At 40.3% G+C, this 25,000-nt stretch overlaps 2 protein-coding genes and 1 pseudogene across 3 annotated transcripts in view; 1 reads left to right on the forward strand and 2 right to left on the reverse strand.

The window, feature by feature from the left end:
* The window catches only part of LOC138044753 (adrenocorticotropic hormone receptor-like), a 2,869-nt gene extending 535 nt beyond the window's left edge, over window positions 1–2,334 (reverse strand). The window contains exon 1 of the mRNA XM_068891177.1: window positions 1–2,334. This exon is cut by the window's left edge and continues 535 nt beyond it. Within this exon, the coding sequence (XP_068747278.1) occupies window positions 199–1,194 (996 nt within the window). The 5' untranslated portion in view covers window positions 1,195–2,334 and the 3' untranslated portion in view covers window positions 1–198.
* The window catches only part of LOC138046980 (HEAT repeat-containing protein 6-like), a 52,809-nt gene that overhangs the window by 5,425 nt on the left and 22,384 nt on the right, over window positions 1–25,000 (reverse strand). For both annotated transcript variants that reach the window (XM_068893626.1, XM_068893627.1), the window contains exons 15-25: window positions 24,025–24,106; window positions 23,848–23,928; window positions 22,736–22,876; window positions 21,552–21,620; window positions 17,427–17,605; window positions 9,082–9,178; window positions 6,096–6,159; window positions 5,189–5,265; window positions 4,502–4,579; window positions 3,077–3,130; window positions 2,663–2,824 (exon numbers count right to left, since the gene is read on the reverse strand). In XM_068893626.1, coding sequence (XP_068749727.1) covers window positions 2,663–2,824; window positions 3,077–3,130; window positions 4,502–4,579; window positions 5,189–5,265; window positions 6,096–6,159; window positions 9,082–9,178; window positions 17,427–17,605; window positions 21,552–21,620; window positions 22,736–22,876; window positions 23,848–23,928; window positions 24,025–24,106 — 1,084 coding nt within the window. The remainder of the gene's footprint in view (window positions 1–2,662; window positions 2,825–3,076; window positions 3,131–4,501; window positions 4,580–5,188; window positions 5,266–6,095; window positions 6,160–9,081; window positions 9,179–17,426; window positions 17,606–21,551; window positions 21,621–22,735; window positions 22,877–23,847; window positions 23,929–24,024; window positions 24,107–25,000) is intronic.
* On the forward strand, window positions 14,234–16,913 carry LOC138046981 (diamine oxidase [copper-containing] pseudogene; annotated as a pseudogene).

Genomic DNA, 25,000 nt, shown 5'->3' on the forward strand with positions numbered 1-25,000 from the left:
TGCACATTAAGGGATCCTAATCGATCAAATACAAAATAGGTTTTACATAGCAAGTGAAATTTACCATAACTATTCATGTTTTGGCATTGTTATATAAAGTTAGGTCTCCGTGTCGCAACATTGGGAACAAGGCGTCGTGTTAATGTACAAAGCTTTCCCGGCAAGATATTACCGTTGGCAACACGACATACGTTCCTGTTAATTGTCGAGATCTTCCATCACCATATCCCGAACCGTCCGCACAGTGTTCAGCCTTCTACAGCAGCGACATCGACCAAAGACTTCCTTAAATGCTCGCCTGTATTTAGGAATTTTCCAAGCATAAATGAATGGATCAAAAACACAGTTTACGAAAACGATTGTACTTGACAAACTAAGAAAAATTTCAAATCTCTTCTTCTCTAGGAGGGACGGTCTATGAGCAGATATGTTTAGAGCGACATAGAAAGGCATGAAGGTTACGTAAAATAAGACAACAACCAAGAGAATGGTTGACAACAATTTCCGCTCGCTGTTTCGGCGAATACAAATACTCGGGTCCCTTCGAGCAACAGATAAATCAGCTAAATTTCCTACTGTATTTCGATTATGAAAACGGAGAGCAGTGTATGTTTTCCAGTAAACCACAGGAAGAATAATTAAGGGTAGTGTTACATGAATATGGCAATAAAGGAGAACAAACACACGGTAAGAAACTGCCAGCGAAAGACAAGCGAACGATATGGCGTAAATCCAACTGAAGGCCAAAAACTCTTTGATTCTCAAATTGGTAAAGCGAGCTCGATGACGGAGTGGCGAAGATATTGCGTGAAAACGTTCCACAGACATTGCAGATATCATACAGATGGACACGATACATGTGATAACCCCGAAGGTACTTATCACAATTCTAGCTTCATGAAGGTCTTCTCTTGCTCTTCCGTTTAACAAACTGATATAGTAATAAATCCCTCCGCACCCAAGGACAACTGCGGCTAACAAATCGCCCAGTCCTAAATTTACCACCAATAGCGACACTGGTGGATCTCGTACCCGATACACGACAGAATTTCGGAAGACTGCAATCAGGAAAACCAGGTTAGAAATCACCGCTGATATTGCAACCACAAAGATCAAAATAACATGAGCTAGATAATAAAAATGCTCTCGAAACTGAGGGTAGGATGTTGAATTCGCCTCATTTGAATTCAACATTGTACTGTTTGGGTCACTCTTGCGAACTCTGCAAGTGGATCCAAGATGCGACTGATTTGTGGGGAATATTCTTCCGTATGTTATAGTCAATTTGAACGTGGGAGATGAGATGTAATCTTGTGTTCTATTAACCCTTTGTCGATGAGCAATTTGTATAAACCAAAAGGATTATAATTCAAGAAAACTTAAAACCAAAGACAGCTGTTTTAGAAAGTGTAGCATGAAATAGGAAGTATCATTGCCGCTGACTGGAGTCTCGCATTTCAGTAGAAAGTCGAACCTAAGGCCAGCCAATTTCTTTTTTGGACTTTCTGCAACTGAATTTGACCGGGCGTATCATGTCTCTTACGCCGCAATTCGATGAAGGTCAAACGAGGGTAGGCTACAAACGATTCTACTAAGATGTTCAATTTAAGAAACCTGAAGAAGAGCCAACAAAAGCCTTTCAGACAGCATCCGGAAAACAGATGACGATTTTCCAATGATTTGAGCTGATTTGTTGATTTCAGTTTACACTGTCACCAATTAGTGCTCCAGTGCTACATCGACTAGACACTTAAATAAAGTCCCCTTCCTTTTCTTTCCTTTCCTTACCTTTCAGACATTTGAATACTTCACATAACAGCAGCTGCGGACGTTTTTTTTATATTATTAACCAAGGCAGCAGCATTTTGACAAAAACCAGCGACAAAAAGGAAATTGCAAGTTTATGTCCATAAACTTGCAAAAAAAGGAGCTGGACCAATATTTTCCCAGGACAGACCGAACAAGCTAGTTCAATAACATCTATTTCAAAGACGAAAGAACCCAATTATAATCTTAGAAACAGAACTGCCCACCGCCCGAAATTGAGCTCTGATACTCTCAGAATCTATTTGTGAATAGGCTCATAATCTTTAGTTGATCTGTTAGTCTTGTTAGTATTTCTCAAGTATATTTTAGATTTATATTGTTAATTGTATTAATTAAGATACGTATTTTCATCTTAAGAGAAATAGAGATGATGATGATGAATAATATTATGATTGTTAGAGCGAGTTTCAATCGTGTCGTAAAAGCTGTCGTAAAACAAAAACCAAAGTAATTACTTTGGCCAATCAAAAAGGACGGAGACAATCCAGTAAACCAATCAAAACTCGAAGTAATTACACGTAGCCGACACAAAGAGCGAGAAAAATGTGCACGCGCGAGCCACAATTGGTGTTGGTTTCACTTCTGATTGGTTGAAAAAGTGGCGCGAGAACTTTGAACCAATCACTGAGTAAAGTAATGCAAAACCAATGCAATTCGCTAATTACTTTCGACACTCAATTGAAAACCGCTCTATTAATAATAATAATAATAATTATTATTATTATTATTATTATTATTATTATTATTATTATTATTATTAATAGAAGGTTAATAGTGCCTGACACACTACACATAGAGTACAGTATCGTAAAGAGTAGTAAGCCAGTGATCGTACCTGTTGCCTCAGAGTATCTCTGTACTTGAATTCGCTAAACTCCGTGACTTTCTCAGTGTTCTTCAACGCGTCAATCAATGTAGCATACACGTGACTATAAACGTCTCCATAGTAACGTCTCTCTGGAGGGACCGATAACGCTATGACGGCATTGATTCGCACCTGAAGTACAATGCAACAAAAATAAACGAAACAAAGGAGGCCATGTCTTGAAGTAAGCAAACTTTCTTGTTTTACACGGTAGAATTGAAAGCCACGAATCTTATGGGCTCATGTGTGTTAAGAAACAAGTGGATTCGGCAACCAGTTGTCCATTTACAAAGTGTGTTGAAGTTGGATTCGGGACCACAAAAACAAGCGGATCGCAGTTTCGTAAATGGCTTTTCGGGACTTTCGAGTCATTATCCCGCTCACCTTGAAGTTTTTGCAATCGCAAATCACATTTTCCAAAGCGTTGAAAATTTCACCCTGCAAAAGAAAAGGAAAGGAAAGGAAAGGAAAAAGAACCTTATTTAAGTGTCTAGTCGTTCTAGCGCGGGAGCACTACTTAGGGACACTGTAAACTGAACTGAATTAGCAATTAACGCAAATCAAGTCAAATGTTGATTTTTGAGGAGGGGGGAAACCGGAGTTCCCGGAGAAAACCCTCATGGTGCAGAGTAGAGAACCAAGAAACTCGATCCACATGTGACGCTGAGTATGGGAATCGAACCCGGGCCACATTGGTGGGAGGCGAGTACTCTCACCACTGCGCAATCCCTGCACCCAAAGTCATCTTGCTTTCAGAAAAAGGCCTGGATTCATTTCTCAGACATGAAAGTGAAAAACGGGGTTTTAAAAACAGATAAGATAGAAATGAGAGTCTCGTGGGGAAAAGGAAAAGTTCAACCAGCAACCAATCAAGATATTCAGTTAATCAGTTATTCTGGAACGTCCCATCAACAAAGGCTATAAATATCCCAACGCTTCGGCCCCAAGAGAGCCGGAGGTATTTTAAAAACACTTGGAGAATACGGGCCTTACTACAAAGACATGCCAGACCTGAGAAAAAGTGTTTCAAGTGGAACTCAGTTGGTGTGCAGTTTCTTAAATTTCACTTTGTCCAAAATTGAGTATTCAAGCTGGCATTTCTCGAATTTCAGTTGGTGGACCAAATCGAGTATTCCACTAGAGCATTAGGGAGCTTAAGATCTACGACGGCGACGTCGACGAAAACGTCACCTCAAAATAGAACTTTGCTCTATTATAAGTCTTTCGCGATTATTCCATCTCGTTCACGTCGCACAATGTGGGCGAAGTATCCTAAAAATAAATTGGTACGAGCGGTTTCAGACTGAAAATAGAGAATGAAAGATTCTCTGTTGCATGCTCACGTTGTCGTCAAAATTTAGTGATTTCACGTCGTCGTCACGCGGAGAACCGCAAAAATATGAGCTAAAATCCGTGCCGCACGTGCAGCACGATTATTTATGCTCTTTTAACCAATGATATCATTGTTTTCTGGCGTTTTCGTCGACGTCGTCGTCGTAGATCTTAAGCTCCCTATTGATTCTTTGAGAGCAGGGATGGTGTCCGTGGTTCGAATCCCGGATTCAACCTGACATGTGGATTGAGTTTGTTGGTTTTCCATGTCGAATCCCGGATTCAACCTGACATGTGGATTGAGTTTGTTGGTTTTCCATGCTGCTTCAATGGGTTCTTTTTTTCTCCGGGTACTCCGTTTTTCCCCTTTCATCAAAAGCCAACTCTTGATTTGATTGGATAGAGGAGCAATATGTTATATAACTGTATGGTTATTACGCCTTCCTTCGTTTAACTTACAAACATGATTATTCTTACCGTCCAAGGTGCAGAACCAGTCGGTAAACACGGATTTCGAAACAGGTTGCCCACGGCGTAACAAGCATTCCAACGAACCTGCAGACCAAGAAAAAATACTGCTGCAGTGAATGGGTGAAAACCCATGTTCCACCCCTTTCCCCCATAGTCGTAGAGTAAAGGTATATGGGTTATTGACCAAGCGTGAGAGCAAGATGGCTGGATATTGGCCAAGTTCCTTTTTGGCGTGTTTTGTCTAGGTCCATAAACGCGCAAAAAAAAGAACGAGGCCAATATGCAGCCATCTTGACCGAACAAGCTTGGTCAATAAAGGATTTATTATATGGGATAAAACACCCAAAAAATGATATTTGATCTTGCGGGACAAAGCGAGAAATCCCGAGCGGGCAGTATACCTCGGGTAGCCAATCACAGCGCGGGATTTACTTCATCTTGCCCGCTCACGGAGCTAGTCATATAATAAAAATAATTATCATCCGAAAACACGACATTGACATATTAAAGGAGATTGCTCTAGGCGTGGTAGAGTTTCTCTTTGCCGAAGTCGCGCGGTTTTTTAAATGATCAATTTGAAATTCCTCCTTCGAAAGAGTCTTGAAAAACCCATGTGATCATCAAAGTTCTTTTCTAATAAAGCACAAGCAAAGTGACACCTTTGCAAGGCCAAACTCTTTACAAAGCACCAACCTTCATGAGTCCAAAGCCAACGTTTCTTAGCAGCGCCTGAACGGCTTTCTCCACTGCCTCCACAAAACCTGGTTTGTCTGACAGTAAGACCCAAATTCAATATTAAATATTGTAATCATACTACGACGATATGAAATAATAATAATAATAATAATAATAGGCCTTTATTTTCAAATGATAATGTTTAAAGCTGAATAGCTTGTGGAGTCATGCACGAATGAAATCAAATCAAGTTAATATATATCAAATCGTATTGGTTTTTGACGAGGAGGGAAAACCGGAGTACCTGGAGAAAAAACTCTCGGAGCAGAGTAGAGAACCAACAAACTCAACCCACATATGACACCGGATCTGGGAATTGAACCCGGGCCACATTGGTGGGAGACGAGTGCTCTCACCACTGCCCAATCCCTGTAATTTTTTTGAATCAAAACATTGGATACTACTAATTGGCCATCAAAAAACATAAATAAATAAATAAAACGTGTTGCTCTATTAATAAAACGGGTAACAAATTACTACTTACTTTTGGCGCGGAATTTCAGCGTTAATTTACAATTTCACATGTGAAATTACAATGTTGCCATGGCAACTTTTCCTACAGTTCCAAAATGGCGTCCACGTTTGAAAAAACCCGCGTCTCATGAACGTAATTTGTCACCCATGATATTAATAGCTAATCAAATGGTACCCGCGTGAAATCATTCCCTAATTTCACTCGTCACCATTTGATTACCCGTATTAAACATATGATGAAGAAAATAAATTCGACTCGCCGCAATGAAACCTTGCAAAGCTAACGAGAAGTAATTTTCTCCCCTTCAACTAATTTTATTCCCAATAACCTCAAGTTTCTGTGACTAGAACCTTTTCTTATGACCCTGAAAGGTCGTCTTTACCCACTAACCTAAAGAAGCCGTTCTGATGTAGCGGACGAAGTTTCCCAATGCCCTCACTGCGTTCGACTTAACCTGAAAACCAACATTACGGAATTTAAGAAACGGCGACGGCTGCGACCACGAAATCGCCACAAAACAGTAATATCATTGGTTAAAAGAGCATAAATAATCGTGTTGCACGTGTAGCACGGATTTTGGCAAGTATCTTAGGGATGCTCAGCATAACGACGACGTGAAATCACCAAATTTGAGGTTTTGACGACAACGTAAGCATGCAACAGAGAATCTTTACTTCTCTGTTTTCACTCTGAAACCGCTCGTACCAATTTATTTTTTAGGATACTTCGCCCACATTGTAGGACGTGAACGAGACTGAATAATCGCGAAAGACGTATAGTATGATAGAGCCAAGTTATAAATATTTTGAGGTGACGTTTTTCGTCGACCGTCGCCGTCGCCGTCGTAGATATTTGTAAAAAGCTTTAAAATACAAAGCAATGTATGGCATTTTTTTCCAAATTGACGCTAAATTATCTCTAAAAATGCATAGTTACCCCCAATTTTCTTTTCGGATACCAAGAGCACTTGCTAAATTCTGCTTTCTCCACATAGTTTTGAACCGCGCAAAAATATCCCTGTATTAATAAGCACCGCCGATAGGAATCCCGAGTATCTCGAGATGCGCAGAACGTATGCGCAATAACAATAGTGGGCACCGTCCTTAACAATTTCATTATCTATTCCTTCCAAAGGACGCTTCACATGAATTCCATGCCAAGGCATGATTATGACTTTAGTGGAACCTCGGACAAATAAAATAACTTGCGATTATTTCACGAGCGCGAGTTGCCAATCCCATATCAAAAAAATGCAAATTGAATAATTGTTTCGTTATACTTAAATAAAATTCTGACTGTCCAGATAACTCGAAATTTCCCTTTTCTACAATTACTTTTGAAACTTGGCAACAATTCGCAAGATCATACGGTCATGGTCTAATTAACAATTAGACACGTAGCCCTTGAGGGCGAAGGGTCTAATTGTTTTAGTATCACCAAACTAGTCAGACAGAAAAGGCACTAATAAAGTTAGCAAGTGCAAGTTACGCTTTTCGCTACTCGAAGGACTATTGCTAATAGTCCTCTAGTAGCGTAGCGAATCAAAATGAAGGATTTGCATTAGTCCACTAGTTGGGTGATACTAAGATCTGACAACCGACGGTTATGAGATCGCTAGTAAGGCAATATGAGAGTTTAAAAATTTAATAACGAACGATATTTTTCAACCACCTGAAACGTTTAACAAAAAAGGAACCTCGATACAACGGAACTTGGCTGATTCGCGCGGTAAATTGCATTCGGTATCAATCATTAAAGTTGCGCAACAAGTACGTCGGCGAATACGAGGACGACATTTCGAAGAAAGCGTTTTGTTCGATTCACTACTCAATAGTTCAATTTCGATATATTAAAATTCAGTCTTAAACAAAAGGCATCACCTTAGAGGCTGCGGGGAATAAACTCATACAAATCCTTCTTTTCGTTTTCCAGAACCTCAAAATCATTTTGGTCTATTAGTCCAAGTCAAATACATTACAATGGTATGAACATTTGCTAGCTATCAAAAACATTAAGTTGGTATGGACGCCCTTAGAGTCACAAAAAAACGACTATGCATCGACATTCACTCATGAATTGGACGATTTCTTCAACTCACTGTTGCAATGAATGTTGAAGTCCCTATGACGCTTATTTTTTCCCCCTTTTTTAACTTTTCGTTTAAATATGTACAGTGTCTGGAGTGTAGTACTTCAAAAGAATTTCCCCCATAGTGTATCCACACGTTTTAGCGGGCATTCGCTTTATACGCAAAATATTTTGGCCGAGCCAGATGGGTCCTGGTAACTAATGACGTCAAAGAAGTAACCTGATCGCATCTCTTCAGAAAGAAATGTGCAAAAGTGAAAGAATAAAAGTTTTGCTGAAAATCTAGAGCTTTTTTGTTAAGTATTTATAGAAATGTCGGACGAAAGTTACCCTTCGGAAAGGAATTACATTCTTGACTTCTTTGACGTCATTAGTTACCAGGACCCAACTGAACCGCCGAAAAAATCAAAGCCCCGCTAAAAAGCGTGGATACACTACGAGAGAAATTTTTTTTTAAGTACTACACTCCAGACACTATAAATATTTAACCGCAAAATTAAAAAAAAAACGGTGAAAAAAAATATAAGCGTCACAGGGCCTTTAAGTGAATGTGTCAAGATGCGTCCTGAGAGTCAGGAGATTGCCGATTTGTGTACACTAGGGACTGTTCACATGGTGTAAGGAAGATCCAAGAGGCTCGTCGGGCTTTACACTCAAGGAGATGTACTTCATCCTCAAAACGATAGAATCGTCCTAGTTGACATAATTTTGAGATGTTAAGAAGATCTTACTACCTTTTGAGCTGCTTTCACTCAGAAGGTCCATGTCCCAGAGACAAGAGAAAAAAACCATAGGGTGTTCATCAACTTCGTTCTACCAATTATGGATCATAACCCCAAGGGAATTTTCTCCATGTTAAAGAAAAACGAAAAACTGTTTCGTGCTCTAAGGCCCTTTTTAAACGTCGCATTTTACATGTGCCGAATCTAAGGCAAAAGAGAAAAATATATTGTTTTCGCTCCTTTGCATTAGATTCGGCACATGTATAATGCGATGTTTAAAACGGGCCTTACATATTCCTGGCGCAAGGATCTTTCTTCATACATGTAAATAACACCTTACTTTCCAACGGCTTATCCTATGGAATCCACATTGTGTCATGGATATTTACTTAAGACACTTTTCGATGTTTTCACATCACAAAACAAAACAAGGAACTGTCACATCGCAAACCAAAACAAGGGACTTTTTGTAAGGTCGTCAGGCAACCCTACCTTTCGCGCACGATTCACACCCTTTCGACCATTTTAGAAATGGAAACGCGTATTATTTATTAAAATAGAACAACCTTTTCATTATCTTCTGCTGCCGTGATGGATGTATTTAAAAGCTTCAACAGCAACACGTCCGAAAAATCTTCCATGAACGCAGAGTTCTCAGAACACCTGTAAAATTAGGAGATACGAAATAGAGATTAAACGGTCAGTTCAGGTAAGTGCATTCCGACCTAACAATGATAGGCGGTGACAAGGTCATATTCCTTTCTCTCTAAGGATCCCAAAGGTCCTACAAGCAAGTGATTACACCGTCATTGAGAACAGTAGGTTGGGGCGAGACGTTTTCCGAGTTCCGTCCCTCTATTAATGCCAACTTCTTGTTTCTCAATCCTTTGGAAGTCGTCTCAGACGAAAATTCGGCAAACCGTGAGGTGATGGAGCAGGGCTTGGAACGCTACCGACATTATCAAGCCCCCATATCAAGCCCCCTACAATGTCAAGCCCCTCATATCAAGCCTCCCCCCCCCCCCTCCATATCAGGCCCCCCATATCAAGCCCTTGATATTAGATCGTCAATATAAAGCCATGACACACCATATCAGGCCCCAACCTACAATATTAAGCCCCTGATATTCGATCGTCAATGTGACTTCATGACACACCATATCAGGCCCCGGCCTACGATATATTAGATCGTCGATATGAAGTCATGAAACACTATATCAGGCCTCGACGTACGATATCAGATCCCTGTTATGAAATTGTCATTTATAAAGCCATGACACACCCGGGACACACCACATGAGGCCCCGACCTATGATATCAAACCCCTGGTATGGACTATTAGACCGTTAATATGATGCCACGACCCACCATATCAGGCCCCCTACCTTGTTAATGTAACCAATTTTTTAGCTGGTAGTTGTTTTTTTACATTAATTTGTCTAAACGAAGGTTAAACAGCCCTTTAGCGAAATTTCAATATAATATCTCAAAATTTAACATCTCTTTAAAGGAACGCTGAGTTCTCCAGCGAAAGTTTATTTATTTATTTTCTTCGTCTTCTGTCCATTGTTATTGTCGGGGAATAGCGACATGGTATTCTTTACTTAAGTCCCCGGCGCCGTGGAGCAGTTGACGGAGGTGCAAATAGTTAAAACCAGCTGCAGGAATCCATCGAAAGCCAAAATGTTTTGCGCAAGAAAATGTGGTAAGAACTGAACAACCAGCGTGTCGGTAACGAACTAAATGCAGTTACGTGAAAACCCGTAGCGTGACTTAATGACAGTCTCAGAGAGTCCATCTTGACAACTTCAATTTCGTTTACTAGTTCTTTTGTGCCTCGGTTGCACACCACCACAAAACAAATCGACAGCCACGTTGTTACTCTGATAGTGCATCACGTCATTTAAAGCAGTGGTCAGCAAGTTAATTAGCTAGACCCCTAGACTGTACCACGATAGTTGAAACTAACCGATGTTTGAGCCACCCGTGTTTAATTTGGAACTATTGATGGGGGGATTTTATCAATGACATTAGTTCAGAGTTGATAAGTTTTCGAGCAATCGGGGCCTCATCTACGAACTTTCAGGTCCACTGAGATCTACCATGTGAATACCTCCCCCTCCCCCTCCCCCTCCCCCTCCCCCTCCGATCCACTGAGATCTACCATGTGAATACCTCCCCCTCCCCCTCCCCCTCCGGTCCACTGAGATCTACCATGTGAATACCTCCCCCTCCCCCCCTCCCCCTCCCCCTCCGGTCCACTGAGATCTACCATGTGAATACCTGTCACGTTGTTACAAACTGAATATTATTAGCTGTAGCCAATAAATTTGAAGAAAACTTCACATTGGGTTGTAGAGTGAATATGTTTGTATTGGAGGCAAAACGTTAACTGGTACTCCCTTTTTGACAATTCCTGATTCAGAAAGCCTTGTAATAAAGTGTATAAGCCCTTGCTTTCTTTTCTTAGCTGTTGAATCTGTACATATTATCAATTTACAAGCAGTTATGCGGGTGTTGGAGATAGCACGTCCGCAGATCTAAATGATTTTAAGTAACTGTAAACTACACAACCTGCCGAAATAAATCTTTGATTCCAATAAAAGGACGACTGCCCATTTCCTTGCATCGCATCCTTCAGATAATGTAAACGAATTTTTGTTTTTTTCATGTGGCCCAGTGGATGCCGTTGACTTATTCACAGAGCCAAACGTTTATACACAGAGGATTTTGGATCGCTAATATGGGTCACTAGCAGAAACATGACACAAAACGTTGTGTACTTGGACAAAGGATGACACGCATATTTGTCGTGATTTCTTTGCCACGGAGGCGGCAAATTTTGTGCGTCAAAATTGAAACTTTTAATGTGATTAATATCACGAAATCTATCGCTTTACGCTCTTTCTTGCATAACATTGATTGTGAAATTCAGCGGTATTACAGCTAGATTTCACAATCAATCTTACGCACTTTGAAGCGTAATCGATAGATTTCATCAAATCAATCACACAAACCTGGAACTTACAATTTCCACGTAAAAATATTACGTCATCTTCATGTCTTACAAAATCACGGCAAATATAAGGTCATATAAGTACTCTTTCCCCAACATTCAAAAATGTAAAAATGCTGTTATTACAATTTAAAATTGTGAAAATGCTGCTTTGTCATGTAAAAAAGAAAAACGAAACTTAATTGTCAAAACACGACTGGACACTTACAGACGCTGGCAAATCTTTCCACAAAAAGTGGAAGGTACTCAAGAAATGCGAACCTTATAACAACATTAGCAAGAAATGTAACTTCTGCCTTTATGATAAATTTAGTATTATCCGCAAGAAGCATCTTTGCAGTCTCAACAAACGAAACGAATTAGCGATTTCATGCCCCAAAGAAATAGATCACAGATAGTGTTCAGAAACTTTAGATAATCCAACGCAGTAATAAACACCTGAGCAACCGTACATTTATATAAAACGGCCAACACTTAAATTTGCTGGTCAGTCGTCGTAGTGTGGTCATTGTTCGCCCATACGAAACAGAGCCGTGGCAATAAAACGATTAGTCAATCTTGAAGTTCTGATCTCAAGTTGAACGCTTTTTGAAAATCCGTCCACTACAAGTATGCAAAATAAAATGTTGTGTCCCAGTCAGTTGCTAAGAAGATAAAGAATACGACCTCTATCTTTATAGGCGTCCCTCGTGCCAATTGTGACTCAGAATAAGGCATGATGGATGACGAATTGCTTGTCACACTCAGCAGTGTTTGCCTTGCGGTCACCAAAATCTGAATAATAAAGAATTCCGTAATCACCTCCTTTCGTTCTCCAAATCGGTTTTAATACTGAATGTGCAGTCTGTACTTTAGTTCTCATAGCTACATTTTGTGTGTAGCAGAGGTCACGCCGAGCGAAGTTGCGAGACGATATCTGATACGCCGTTAAAAAATAAAACAGCCGCTTTGACATTAAGAATTCATTTCCACTTTGTTGATCATCGAACTGTTCGTGACTTTTATTGACTGTACGGAGGGCAAACAGTGTTAAATATGACCGGGGAATCCTTCTGTTTGCAGGGGCCTGATGTGGTAGGTCGGGGCTTGATATTGGGGGTGTCATATCGTTGGTGACGTTCCAACCTTATATGATGGATGTGCGACCTAAAAGTGCTTCAGGTGTTTGAGGTTTGAAAATAGAACGTCAGGACTAGTGACGTTTGTATACGTGCAAATAACGTATTTGTACGCTTGAAATTTCCGCAGAAACCATTCAAATCAATGCCACTTGTCTTGTCAACAAAATACAATGTTGTTTGTTGAAGTTTTTTGGAATAAAAAAAAAGGCAGGACACCTGCGAGATCATCTTCGTTCGATCTCGCTGAAAAAAACAAGACGTTTTATAATCAAATCAAGTTTTAGTTTTTTTCCATTCCCGTCTCACTGTAGGTCAATTTTTGCGAAGTGTTGAGGAGTTGAAATGAAACAGTGCCAGAGAGGAGTCTTCGGCCTATAATTCTATAATTTTCAACCACTACGCCCATTTCAGTAGTGGAAAATTGCGCCTTTTGGTTTGCATGCACAATGATCGCTTCTTTCGGGGAAAAAGAATGAAAACTTCTGACGCAAATTGTAGTTAAGGCCACGCTTGCCTCTTCAGTCGAAAAATATGATATCCACAAAAAAACAAGGCCTGTTTATATTCTTTGTGATCGAATAACAGAAAGTTGTATCACGCAGTGATGCTGTGAATCCTTAGTTTGATCATGTACACTTGGGTGTGGTAGAAAACAATTTCTAAAGCTCAACAGAAGTCTGATCTCTAAAGTTCCAGAAGCTCTTAACAGTTTTGGGTTTCTTGGGATCCCACGACAAAATGGTACAGACAGGCTTTAATGCTTTTTTGTGTGTGTGTAGCGGGTGCCCCAGATCAGAGTCTAATACCGGAAATTACCTGCTTCATGTCTTCAACTGATAAGCGACAATTTGTTTAATTGAGTGCTATTAGATAGCAGTATGATTATGCATGCAGCTTTTTAAGAAGGATAACTATCAAGCAATCCGGTACTGAGTGTAAAACGCAGACTGCAGACTGCAGACTGCAGACTGGGGGTAAAATGCAGACTGAGGGTAAAATGCAGACTGCAGTCTACAGTCTGCGTTTCACACTGACCGTCAAGCAATCTCCCAAAAAGTTTCATGAAAGCCGATGAATACTGCAAATTTTCATGAATTGATTAAAGGTCAACATGACCTAACATGACCTTCCATCAGGTTTTCTAAACAGAAATTTCCATGAGAGCTCCTCAATTCATACACCATTCAGAAAAAATATCACATCCGATAATAAACAGCTTTTGCTGGGGAGTTTCGGGTGAGAGCGCCCCTATATAGCAGCAATGAAAGGCGGCTGTATTCGCACGCTAACATAAATGCGTTGCATAATTTGATTGATTTGTTTCAAAAGTGAGCTTTTCATTGTTATGAAATACTAAACGATTCGTCTTTTTTACTCTGTCGAGTGAAATGCTCGCTATTTACTGCTTTTCTCCTCATGCATATAGTTTATTTTAACCCTTTTTCTTCCTGCCAGCTTGCAAATGGTGGGTCTCAAATAAAACAATTCCTTAGCAGCGCGGAGGATAAGTCAAGTAACAATACAATTCCCGCAGTCTATTGTTTATTGATGACAAAATGTATGCTTATTATAGGATAAACAGTGGGACTTATGTAAATCCTGGATAATATGTTCTAAATAATTGCACGCAACTTTCCACAAGTGCTTGCATAAGAAGCAACTCGCCTCAAATAGCACCCGAACAAATGGCTGCCAAAAGTGACAAGAACATTTTTCTTTTGAAAATCTTGGTAGTCCTTTTCGCCGTGCTTTCCCTGGCTCTACTAATTGCGTTAATAGTGGTAGCCACAAAGGACAAAAGCGAAGAAGCAGCGAAGAACGGCGCTACCCCGAACGGAATTTATTCCTGCCCGGAGAATTCGCCATTGGAGTCTACACCAGCGCGTTCTGCAGATCTCTTCAACGATTTGTCCAAGGACGAAATCATCGCCGTGCGGGATTTTGTCGTCAGTCAAGCTGATATGAACATCACACCCTTCGATGATGCGAACATCAACGACAACTACATTTACTTGATCGAGTTACAACAGCCGACAAAAGACAAAGCGCTCGATTTCATCGATAACAACGGTCCGAAGCCAGAACGCTCTGCACGTGTTGTGATCTACATGGGAGGAAAAAATGATCCTGATGTACGAGAGTACTTAGTAAGCCCTACTAAAAACCCGAGTAAGATTGAAGAAACTTCGGGACCGGGACAAAAGTATCCGATTCCCTTCAACACGCGGTTCGCTGATGTCAAAGAGCTTGCCATAATGGAGACAATGTTGCGCAACGTGACCAAGCACGCCTATCGTCTTCTTAATGAAAGTTATGATGGGTATACCTTCTGGGGTTGCGAGGACCGATGCTTGACTTGGGGACTTTCAGCTCCGAGCACATTCATAGCGAATAAGCGCAAACAATGGATTTGGATGATGAGAAAAATGATTGGATTCTACATCCACCCGGTCGGGTTTCAAGTTCTGCTGGACACGGGAGGAAATGATCCTTCAAAATGGCGAGTGGAGAAAATTTACTACAGCAACAATACTTATGACACGGTGGAAGAACTCATGACAGCCTACGATGCCGGATCCAAGATGACTTTTCCTGCGCCTGAAGACAAGGGATTATTTTCCACCTATGAGCGGCGCGGGGAACCCCAACCAAAAAAGCCCCTGCGAAATCCCCGCATATTTGAACCCGACGGCAAACGGTACACCGTCAGCGACCATCATGTTGAATACATGGGTTGGAGTTTTGACTTCCGGTCACGCACTTCTTCCGGTATCCAGATCTTTGACATACGATTCAAAGGAGAGAGGATTGTTTACGAACTAAGCATTCAAGAGGCCGAGGCTTTCTACTCGGGTTGGAGTCCCAAACCGCTGTACACAAATTACCTTGACGCGGCTTGGAATATGGGTTCCATGACCTTTGAACTCGTGCGCGGTATTGATTGCCCAAACACAGCCACCTTCTTCGATGTGCTTCACTTTGTTGGGCGAAGTTACCCAGCGAAGTACAAGAATGCCATCTGTTTGTTTGAACAGGACATAGGAATTCCCCTGCGCAGACACTACGATACCGACTTCAATGGAGGATACAACTTCTACGGGGGAATGCCGGGTAGTGCATTGATCCTCCGTACAGCAGCTACAACTTACAACTACGATTATGTATTTGATTACATTTTCTATCCGAACGGCATCTTGGAGGTACGATCCTCGGCTAGCGGTTTCCCACAGGCGGCTTTCTACACCGTGGACGAAGAGCCATATGCAAATCAAATCCATGACATGTTGGCGGGAAGCATACACGATCACATTTTCAACTACAAAGTTGATATCGACATTCTGGGAACAAAACACTCGTACGAGACCGTTCAAGTCAAACTGCAGAATTTCACGAATCCGTGGTCCCCTGGTGACTACCACGTGCAGAAGATACTCGACAGAAACCTGCGCATGACCGAAAACGAGGCGGTATACCACTACGACTTCAACATCCCGACTCAGATGAACTTCTTCAATAAGAATAAGAAAAATAAGTATGGCGTGCATCGCGGCTACCGCGTACAGATCCGGGACATGATGAAGCAGATGTACCCTGAGACATGGCCAGTGGTAAGGGGGGCGGGGTGGTCTCTGAATCAAATGACCGTGACGAAGAGGAAAGAGACCGAAGAAAAGAGCTCCAGCATTTACAATCAGCAGGACATGGTCGATCCCGTTGTGGACTTCGCAAAGTACATCGATAACGAGAACATTGACAACGAGGACATGGTTGCCTGGGTAACCATGGGTATGATGCACATTCCCCACTCTGAGGATATCCCCAACACTGCCACACCCGGGAGCGTTGCTAGTTTTCAGCTCAAGCCCTACAACTACTTTGACGAGGACCCTTCCATGGGGTCCTCCGACGCGGTGCTGATTATGCCCACCGAAAATGGGCCCAAGATAGAGACTTTTGGAACCCCAACTTCACCAGAATGTACCCCTAAGGAGAAACCCATTGAGTTTTTTGGGCTCTATGGGGAGTACGACTAAACGATGGCATATCTTATCGGGTCTCAGAGTAAATTTTTGCGCAAACTGTAATTTGCAGTCTTTCATGTTTTATCCAATCTGATTTTCCTTCCTTGTTATAAGATGACAGAAACAAAATGATCTATTACATTTACATTTTTTTTCTAGTGTTTCTTGTGTGAAGAGGGGCGATAAAAGGGGAATTCGAGTTAAGGCAACAAATAAAAGTAAACTACTCCAAGAGAAAATTGTTGAGTATCAAGTTCAAGGACTACAACAAAGCTGATCCAACTTACAATTTATTTCATTTGATGTACAATCTTCTGGCTGGCCCAACCAACCTTGTAGTCAGGTTTTTGATGTGATATCGTAACACCAAAGAAACGGGTATGATGCACCTGTCACAACTGAACCCCATGGTAAAAGTCCTCAGGGAATTATTGACGCTCCAAAGAGTCTCTGGACCTTAGACCACCATCAATACTTAGTCACCAGCCAACCCCTCCCACTTTCAAAAATGGCGGCCGATTCATTAGCATCTACGCAACTTAAAATCTATTGGCCTATTTTAGAACAAGATTTCTTTTGATTTTTTGACAACGGAGGAAGCGTCCGCCATTTGCAAAGCTTACCAGCATCGAAAGAAATATATATTTTATAATGCCGCTATTATAAACGAGATAAACGAGCCATCTGAGAGAGAGTGGTTATGTCTAATATTACATGAAAATGACGTTCGACTTTGTTTAACTAGTACTTACATATTAGACACCAAAGAGTCACTAAGATTGGCTAGGGACCAGGCCGCCCTCATCCTAACAATGAGCCGGTGATCTGTCATGGCTGACAGCACTTTGTTGGCGGTGTCTGCTACAAACAGAACGTCTTCTTTAAGGCAAGGGTACAAGACAAACACGCCCAGGGCACGGATTGCGGACGCCTGGAGTCGAACACAAAAAGAGACTGTTAGTAACCATTATAGACGAGCTAGAGTCTTAGACCTCCCCTCTCAACTGGAGAAACGACGAGAAGAAAATAATCCCACTTACGTCCGGGATTGCAAGAAAATGAGATGAACGCTCAGTTTTTACATTTTTTATAAACTTCACGAAGTATCCATCAGTCTAAGCGTCAACTACGTCTTTGCAACAACAAACTCTCGCCTTATTTAAGTTAAGTTTTCTATGACTTTATTTACTTGGAGTAGAATAAGGGAAACGTTGATTGGTGGTATTTGTAGACGCAAGTGACGTCAAAACTCAGGAGAGGCGTAACAGGACACTTTGTGAAACCTGCATGAAGTCACAATATCGGAGTGCATCTTATCCTTTTAAGGACATTGCATACTATTGCGCATTCCTTCTGCGCATCTCGAGATACTCGGATTTCCCTTGGGTAGTACTTATTAATACAGGGATATTTTTGCGCGGCTCAAAACCATGCGTAGAAAGCAGAACTTAGCAAGTACTCTTGGTATCCAAAAAGAAAACTGGAGGTAGCCATGCATTTTTCAGAGATAATTAAGCTTAAATTTGGGAAAAATGCTAATTAATCATCTTCGAAAAATGCGTGGTTACCCCCAATTTCCCTTTTTGGATTTCAATATCACTTGTTAAGATCTGCTTTTCTCGCATATTAAGTAAACCGCGCAAAAATACCTTTGAATTAGTAGGCACCGTCCTTAAGTGCTTGCTATTTGTTTATACTTTTTGGGGGTAAACGGTCTGCAGCACTTTGCTTTGCCATATAACAAGGTCTCCTTGAAGCATCCGTGGTTTTGAGTCAATGTGGGTTCAGTTTGAGCATCACGTGAAAATTTCAACTGTTCATGTTCGGGGAGCGCGCGAGTTGGCTCAAATCTGGTAAGTTTATCATTTGACAGGTGATTTTTCGGGCCATCCTCGTCTACAGAAGCCCCCAGGCTGGCATCATTAAGCCGGAATGTGGGTAAAGGAGAGCGTTTGAAAGAAAACAAAGATTATCAGTAACTCTAGTTCACTGTCACGCGTTACCCTCGTAAAATAAGGACCTTGAACTTTACCTTTTTACCGACTGTTTTGTTCATAGCTTAAATATGAAACCATTTCAAACTGAAACATTTTTACGTTTTCGCAGTGACTGTCAAAAGATAAGGACAACTTAGTCCTCCTCCCTCTATTTGTCACTCTTCTCAGTATTTTTTTTTTTTTTTTTGTGGAGGGAGTTCAAGAAAGACTCGTAACTTCAAATAGCACTCCAAGGCGTCCCACCCCAGTTACACTTTCCGTAAGATTGTATTACATAGGTGTCACATACATATGTTGCTTGTGATCATTTACTGGTTTTCAAATAATGGCTAGCCAATAACCTATCATATTAGGATTCAACCAACTCCTAACCACCCTTAACTGGGAGAGGCTATCATTTCGACGAAAGAAACGGAAAGCCTTAATGATGTATAAGACAATGAACGGACATGCCCAGATTATCTGCAACGTCTTTTTACTCAGTATTACTCAAATAACAACCTGAGAAACTCTGAGGGAAAACTGGCTTTGCCAAAACCGAGAACTAATTATTTAAAGCGAAGCTTCTCCTATAGCGGGGCCACATTATGGAATAACTTGCCCAATAGCTTAAAGAATGTTGGATCGGTTGATCAATTTAAGCGAAACCTGAAGAAGGTATCCAAAATATCGGATTCCCACACAGCAATCATGTAAAGCAGTTGTAAATATAGTTTTAGTTTTTAACTTGTAAAGCTTAAACTGATGATTTTCCGTGTTTAAATAAAGCCTTACTGCTATTGCTACTGCTACTGCTACTGCTACTGCTACTGCTACTGCTACTGCTACTGCTACTGCTACTGCTACTGCTACTACTACTACTACTACTACTCCTACTCCTACTACCACCACCATTGCTGCTGCCCCCTCAATCTTAATGAACGGTACTCGGGTGAAACAGGTTGCAACTACAAAATCACTTGGAATAACAACTGATGACAAACTCAGCTGGAATTGCACATTGAAAAACTAACCAAAAACATCGCTTCTGGAATCGGTGCCATGAAACGTGTTAGGCACCTGGTTCCTCCGGCGACCTTACATCTTATACACCAAGCTTTAATACAACCTCACTTTGACTAGTGTAGTACTGTTTGGGGAACCTGTGGGGTTACTTCACAAGACAAGCTGCAAAAATTGCAGAATAGAGCAGCCCGCGTTTTAACCTTCTCTAATTATGACTTTAATGCTGGCCAATTGCTGGAAATCTTGGGGTGGAAAAACCTTGATCACCAGCGAAACATACAAAAGGCCACCATGGTATTCAAATTCCTACAAGGGTTAGCTGCGGACTATTTAGCATCGAAATTTTCTGAACGAAATACAAGCTACAATTTGAGGGACTCCGAGAACAAACTTAATGTTAGATTGCCACGCACAAATTATTTCAAAAATAGTTTTAGTTATAGTGGCGCCACACTGTGGAATCGCCTTCCTTATGAGGCTAGGTGCGCGGAATCCCTCAGGTCGTTCAAACGCGAAATCAGCAAAGCTCTATAAGGCAAGGCATTCACGGAAAGGAGCTTTTTAATATAGTGTAGTTTATGGTTATAGCTGAGTAGTTTTAGTTATGAATTGCCCGTGGTTAAATAAAGTTTCATTCAAGCTTCCGAACATCGCAGGGATGAATGACTTCGTCTCCAGTGTATTTAATCTTATAGCTTTAGTTCACAGTTCGACTACCACAAAGAAAAATACCTTGTGTTTTACTCACTTCTATGAACCGTTGATTTCCTTACCAATGTTACACTCTTTTTTCAATAAGAATATATTTTATAGAATATCGAGAATGACATTTGCTGTTTTGAAATTGTGCAAATACAATATAATTATACGTTTTTAACTTAACCGTATAAAATAATTTCTTATTCTAAACGTAGTTGAAACAAAATCGGGTACTTTCGTTTCCATCACGGTGTTTCCGTGAGAAATTCATTTTTTAAAGCCAAAACGGGCAACTGCAACGAAAAGCGATGGAGCACGTTCAATGTAACGCGAGACAGATCACTTGTAAAACGGAAATGTCATTTAAGAATAATACAAGAATATTTTCAGCCTAAAATCGGCAAAAAAGTAAGAATATAAATTCAGGCTAGGCCGGAAAAACAAGATTCTTATTGAAAAAGTGTACATTAATCAGTAGAAATAGAATGTCCCACAGCATTACTATCTGTTAGATACACCGCTAGTCTAGCCGACGCTTATTTCCCTTTCGAAAACGGTCGTTGCCATTTGAAACGGTCGATGCAATTTTTTAGCTCTGAATTACACTAAGTAGGTCTAAGAACTCAAACGGTTGCGGTTACTGGGAGTTGTGTCTCGCTGGTCATATGAGGTAGGGTTCGGGTTCGGGTTCTGTTTAGGGTGAGGGCTAAGAAACCGAGTTCGAGTCTTGAAATTTGCGGACTCTTTTTTTCCTCCAGTTTTTCTTTTATAAATGTTTTTTTTTTCCTTTTTTGTCTTAATCTTTGTTAATAGTTAATTTCTTTTAATTTTCTTTGAAGTGAAGTGTATAGTCGACCGTTATAAATGGCATCGACCGTTCCAAATGGCAACGACCGTTCTGAGAAATGGCAACGACCGTTTACGAAAAGGGACATTTGCCTAGCCGACATCTCTACTTTATTTCTTTTTCTTTGCTTTTCATTTGACGATCCAGGACAACAGGAAAGCTTGAGTTCTCGCAAATACGCGTCTAGTTAACTAAATCATCTTGTTCGGACACGAAACAAAAAAAGGAGACGATATTTAGAAAAGGCGGCAGAAGACTGTGCACGTGACCAGGAGCTTAATTGGAGGCAAAAAAAATAAACAAAACAAATGAACAAAACAAAACCTTACCTTAACATTCTTGTCATCATCATTTGATAACCCGAGCAGAAGAGTGATACAAAGTACTCGCTGGTTCACCTGAGGTACAGACACAACAAATCCCGTTAGGTAGCTTCTGTGTTTTTGTCATCTTGCACTTTCGCTCGTCTTTGCGTAAATATATATAGTCATGTATCGTCATTTAAACTTTAGTCGTAGCCGTTTTGCATACATTTAACCTTCTCCTACATAAATCGAAGTCTTCTGTTTAGCTAGATTCCTTTAACCGTTACGCTGCCCGCAATATACTTCAAAGCAGTTTATGAAATAGCTTTTCGCATTCTAGAGTGTCCGTAACAATGTAAGTACTTGTAGTTTCTTGTAGCCGTATTTCCTTCATCCAATCTTACTAATACGTAATTTACATGCAACTTTTTATATCACTTTGTTATCTTACAGTTTCAACCATTAACTACGTCAGCAACTGTACCCACAACTACACCAATTTGTAATTTTGCACCGGTGTTCCATCGGAGAACTGCAGTCTTTTTTAGTCAGTCAGAAGTGAGTAATTTTTCAGTCGTGTATATTATTAATTAGTAAACAAGTGGCTACGGGTAGCCTACACTTTGTTCCTTAAAGTTCACAGTATTTCAGTGGGTTTTGTTTTATGTTACAATATCTTGGTCAACATCCAGTTTCAATTCCGTAGTCCGAACTTCACATTCCATAACCTAGTGATAGGGTTCAGTGCGATCGTACACAATTGTTTACATTTAAAACTGTTGTTAACGTCATTGATTCCAATCAAAACCAGTAAACAGATGCTTTGCAAGTCTCTACAACGGTATTTAAAAATGTAATACTTTTTCTTAGCAGTACCGGGAGGGTTATAAAACTACTATTTGATACGTATTACGGAGTCATACGATAACGGTCACGCATACATATTTCTCCATTAATCTGTCACGTAGTCTTCCGTGGTTCAGTGGTCATCGTGATTGCCTCGAAAGGAAGAGATACCGAGTTCGAATCCTACTGGGGATGCCTTCTAGGAGACAGAGAAATCTTACGCATGCGTAGCCAGATTGTGACCCCACCACCCCCCCCCCCCCTCCCCAAAGAAAAACTTTAAAAAAAGTCTTAAGTCCAAAAACGGAGTCGAATCCTGTAATAACATACATAACACTGTATGTCTAAAAGCGGTGACTTACAGGTAGTTCACTCAGAATGACATCCCCTATATTTGACAGACAATCAACAGCAGGACAGCATAGCGGGCCAGATGCAGGCATGCCATCTTGTAAGATCTTCGTCAGTGGAGCACTTAACAACTGCCGCCAGAAATGTAACACCTGATTAAAAACGAATTAAAATTAGGCAGAAATAAAACGTTCGTTGACTTGCATCACACCAAAAAAAGAACATTTAACGGTATTCCTACTTTTTTCTCTCTTTTCCAAAACGACCGAAATTTTGCCGGGGGTAGGGGACATTGTTGAGATAAACGTTCTATAAATTTTCCCACTATTTATTTTTTCCTTTTGTTCAGTTCACACTCAAACGGAACAACTAGAACTATTTCATTTTGTATGTTTCTTCTGATGCTCGTCAATATAATTTCCTGTCTCTATTTGGGCTTTTTTTGCTCCCCCTTTCTCTCTCTCGTTGTTCCAGAGATTAGCCAATCCCCAGCGCCGTTGTAATAACTGAACCAGATAGGACGCAGCTCTTTATAACCTCTAATTTCAGTGGATCCCAATAGGACGCAGCTCTATTGTTTTAGGGTAAGGGTCCATCGTTGATTGGTTGTTTGTTTTGGTCCATTGTTTTCTGAGCCAATCCCGAGAGCCGTTGTAATAGCTGCGTACTGACTCTCGTTGATCGCTTGTTTTCTCATGCTCTCAGTCGCTCCATTTCACGTTGAACACTGATCGCTTACTAGTTACCTGCTACTTGTTGTTCTCTCTCGTTCTCTTCTTTCTTCGTTGTACGACGTAATAAAACAACACTTAGTTTGTTTTGTTGTTGTCATCAAGATTTCAGCTTGTTTAACTAAAACACAGTGTCAAATACAGTACGCTGACCATACAACTTCCCGCCAACAGAACGCGGGTTCCAGTCCATGCAACTTCCCATCACAAAACGCGGGTTCCAGCAGTACGACATTTCGCATATAATTATATTAGCTTACAAAGAAAGTTGAACGCACGGACGCAGGACGACCTCAACGTACGACGGACGGTCGTACGATGACGTCATAATCTCTCCTAAATTTTTTTGGTGCCTTTCGCTACCGTTTCTTACTTCTCTGACTAGAAATTACCTGCTCCTTTGAAATTGCCTTTCTATCAGAATGGTCCTTTGATATTTCACTGTTTAAAGCACGAGCAAGCTCCTCTAGTAACTAGGATAGAAGCGGAAAAAAAGATTCCATTCAATTTTCATTCCAGAAGTTTTTAATAAATAAGAAATGATTGGAAGCAAAACCTGAGAATCAAACCTTAAGCGCGCTCATTGCAATTGATGCATCATTATCCTTCAAACATAAACAGGCCAGATTCTGGAGACATTCTACGCTAGAACTGAAATGTGGAAAAAAATATGGGATTGACATTTTTGAAAAACTGGGCCCAGAAAGCCATTGCAAATAATGAAAAACACAAAAAGACAAGACAAAATGCAAGAAATAACAACCCGCATTAAATAATAATAATAATAATAATAATAATATTATTATTATTATTATTATTATTATTATTATTATTATGATGATGATGATGATGATGATGATGAAACTTTAAGAGTCAGCATTCCGTTCAAAGATCAAGTCTCAGCGAACATGGTAAAAAGGCAAATGCGCGATCTCAGTTCAAAAATCGGCACTGATGTACAGCCAATCTACACCAGCAAGAAACTTGAGCAGGATCTAAAGCTTAAAGAAATCAAGCCACGTATCGTAAATCAGCATAGCGTTGTTTATTGCTTTAAATGTGATTTGTGTGATTCAAATTACGTCGGATAGACGACTCGCCATCTGTTTCAACGCATTGCTGATCATCGATCTTCTGCCATTGGTCGCCATCTGAGAGATGCCCATGGGAACATTGACTTACTCAATGAGAGCCAGTTTAGAATGCTTAAAAAATGTAGCACGAAATGGGATTGTCTCGTTTATGAAATGTTATACATAAGAACAATAAAACCCAATTTAAATACCCAGAGCGACTCCATTAGGACCAAGCTCTTTGTTTAAGCGTTAATGCCTTTTAATTTATTCATATCTTCACTATATATATATATTCTATTTCATTACTTCTTTTTTACTTGATCATGAAGTTCTGGAAACGTCGAAACGTCGTGCCATGTTGTTTTATAATATTTTATCGCAGATTTTTATTGTCAAACAATAATAATAATAATAATAATATTATTATTATTATTATTATTATTATTATTATTATTATTATTATTATTAT

The sequence above is a fragment of the Montipora capricornis genome, chromosome 4 (genome assembly GCF_036669925.1).
Source record: "Montipora capricornis isolate CH-2021 chromosome 4, ASM3666992v2, whole genome shotgun sequence".
Taxonomy (NCBI): domain Eukaryota; kingdom Metazoa; phylum Cnidaria; class Anthozoa; order Scleractinia; family Acroporidae; genus Montipora; species Montipora capricornis.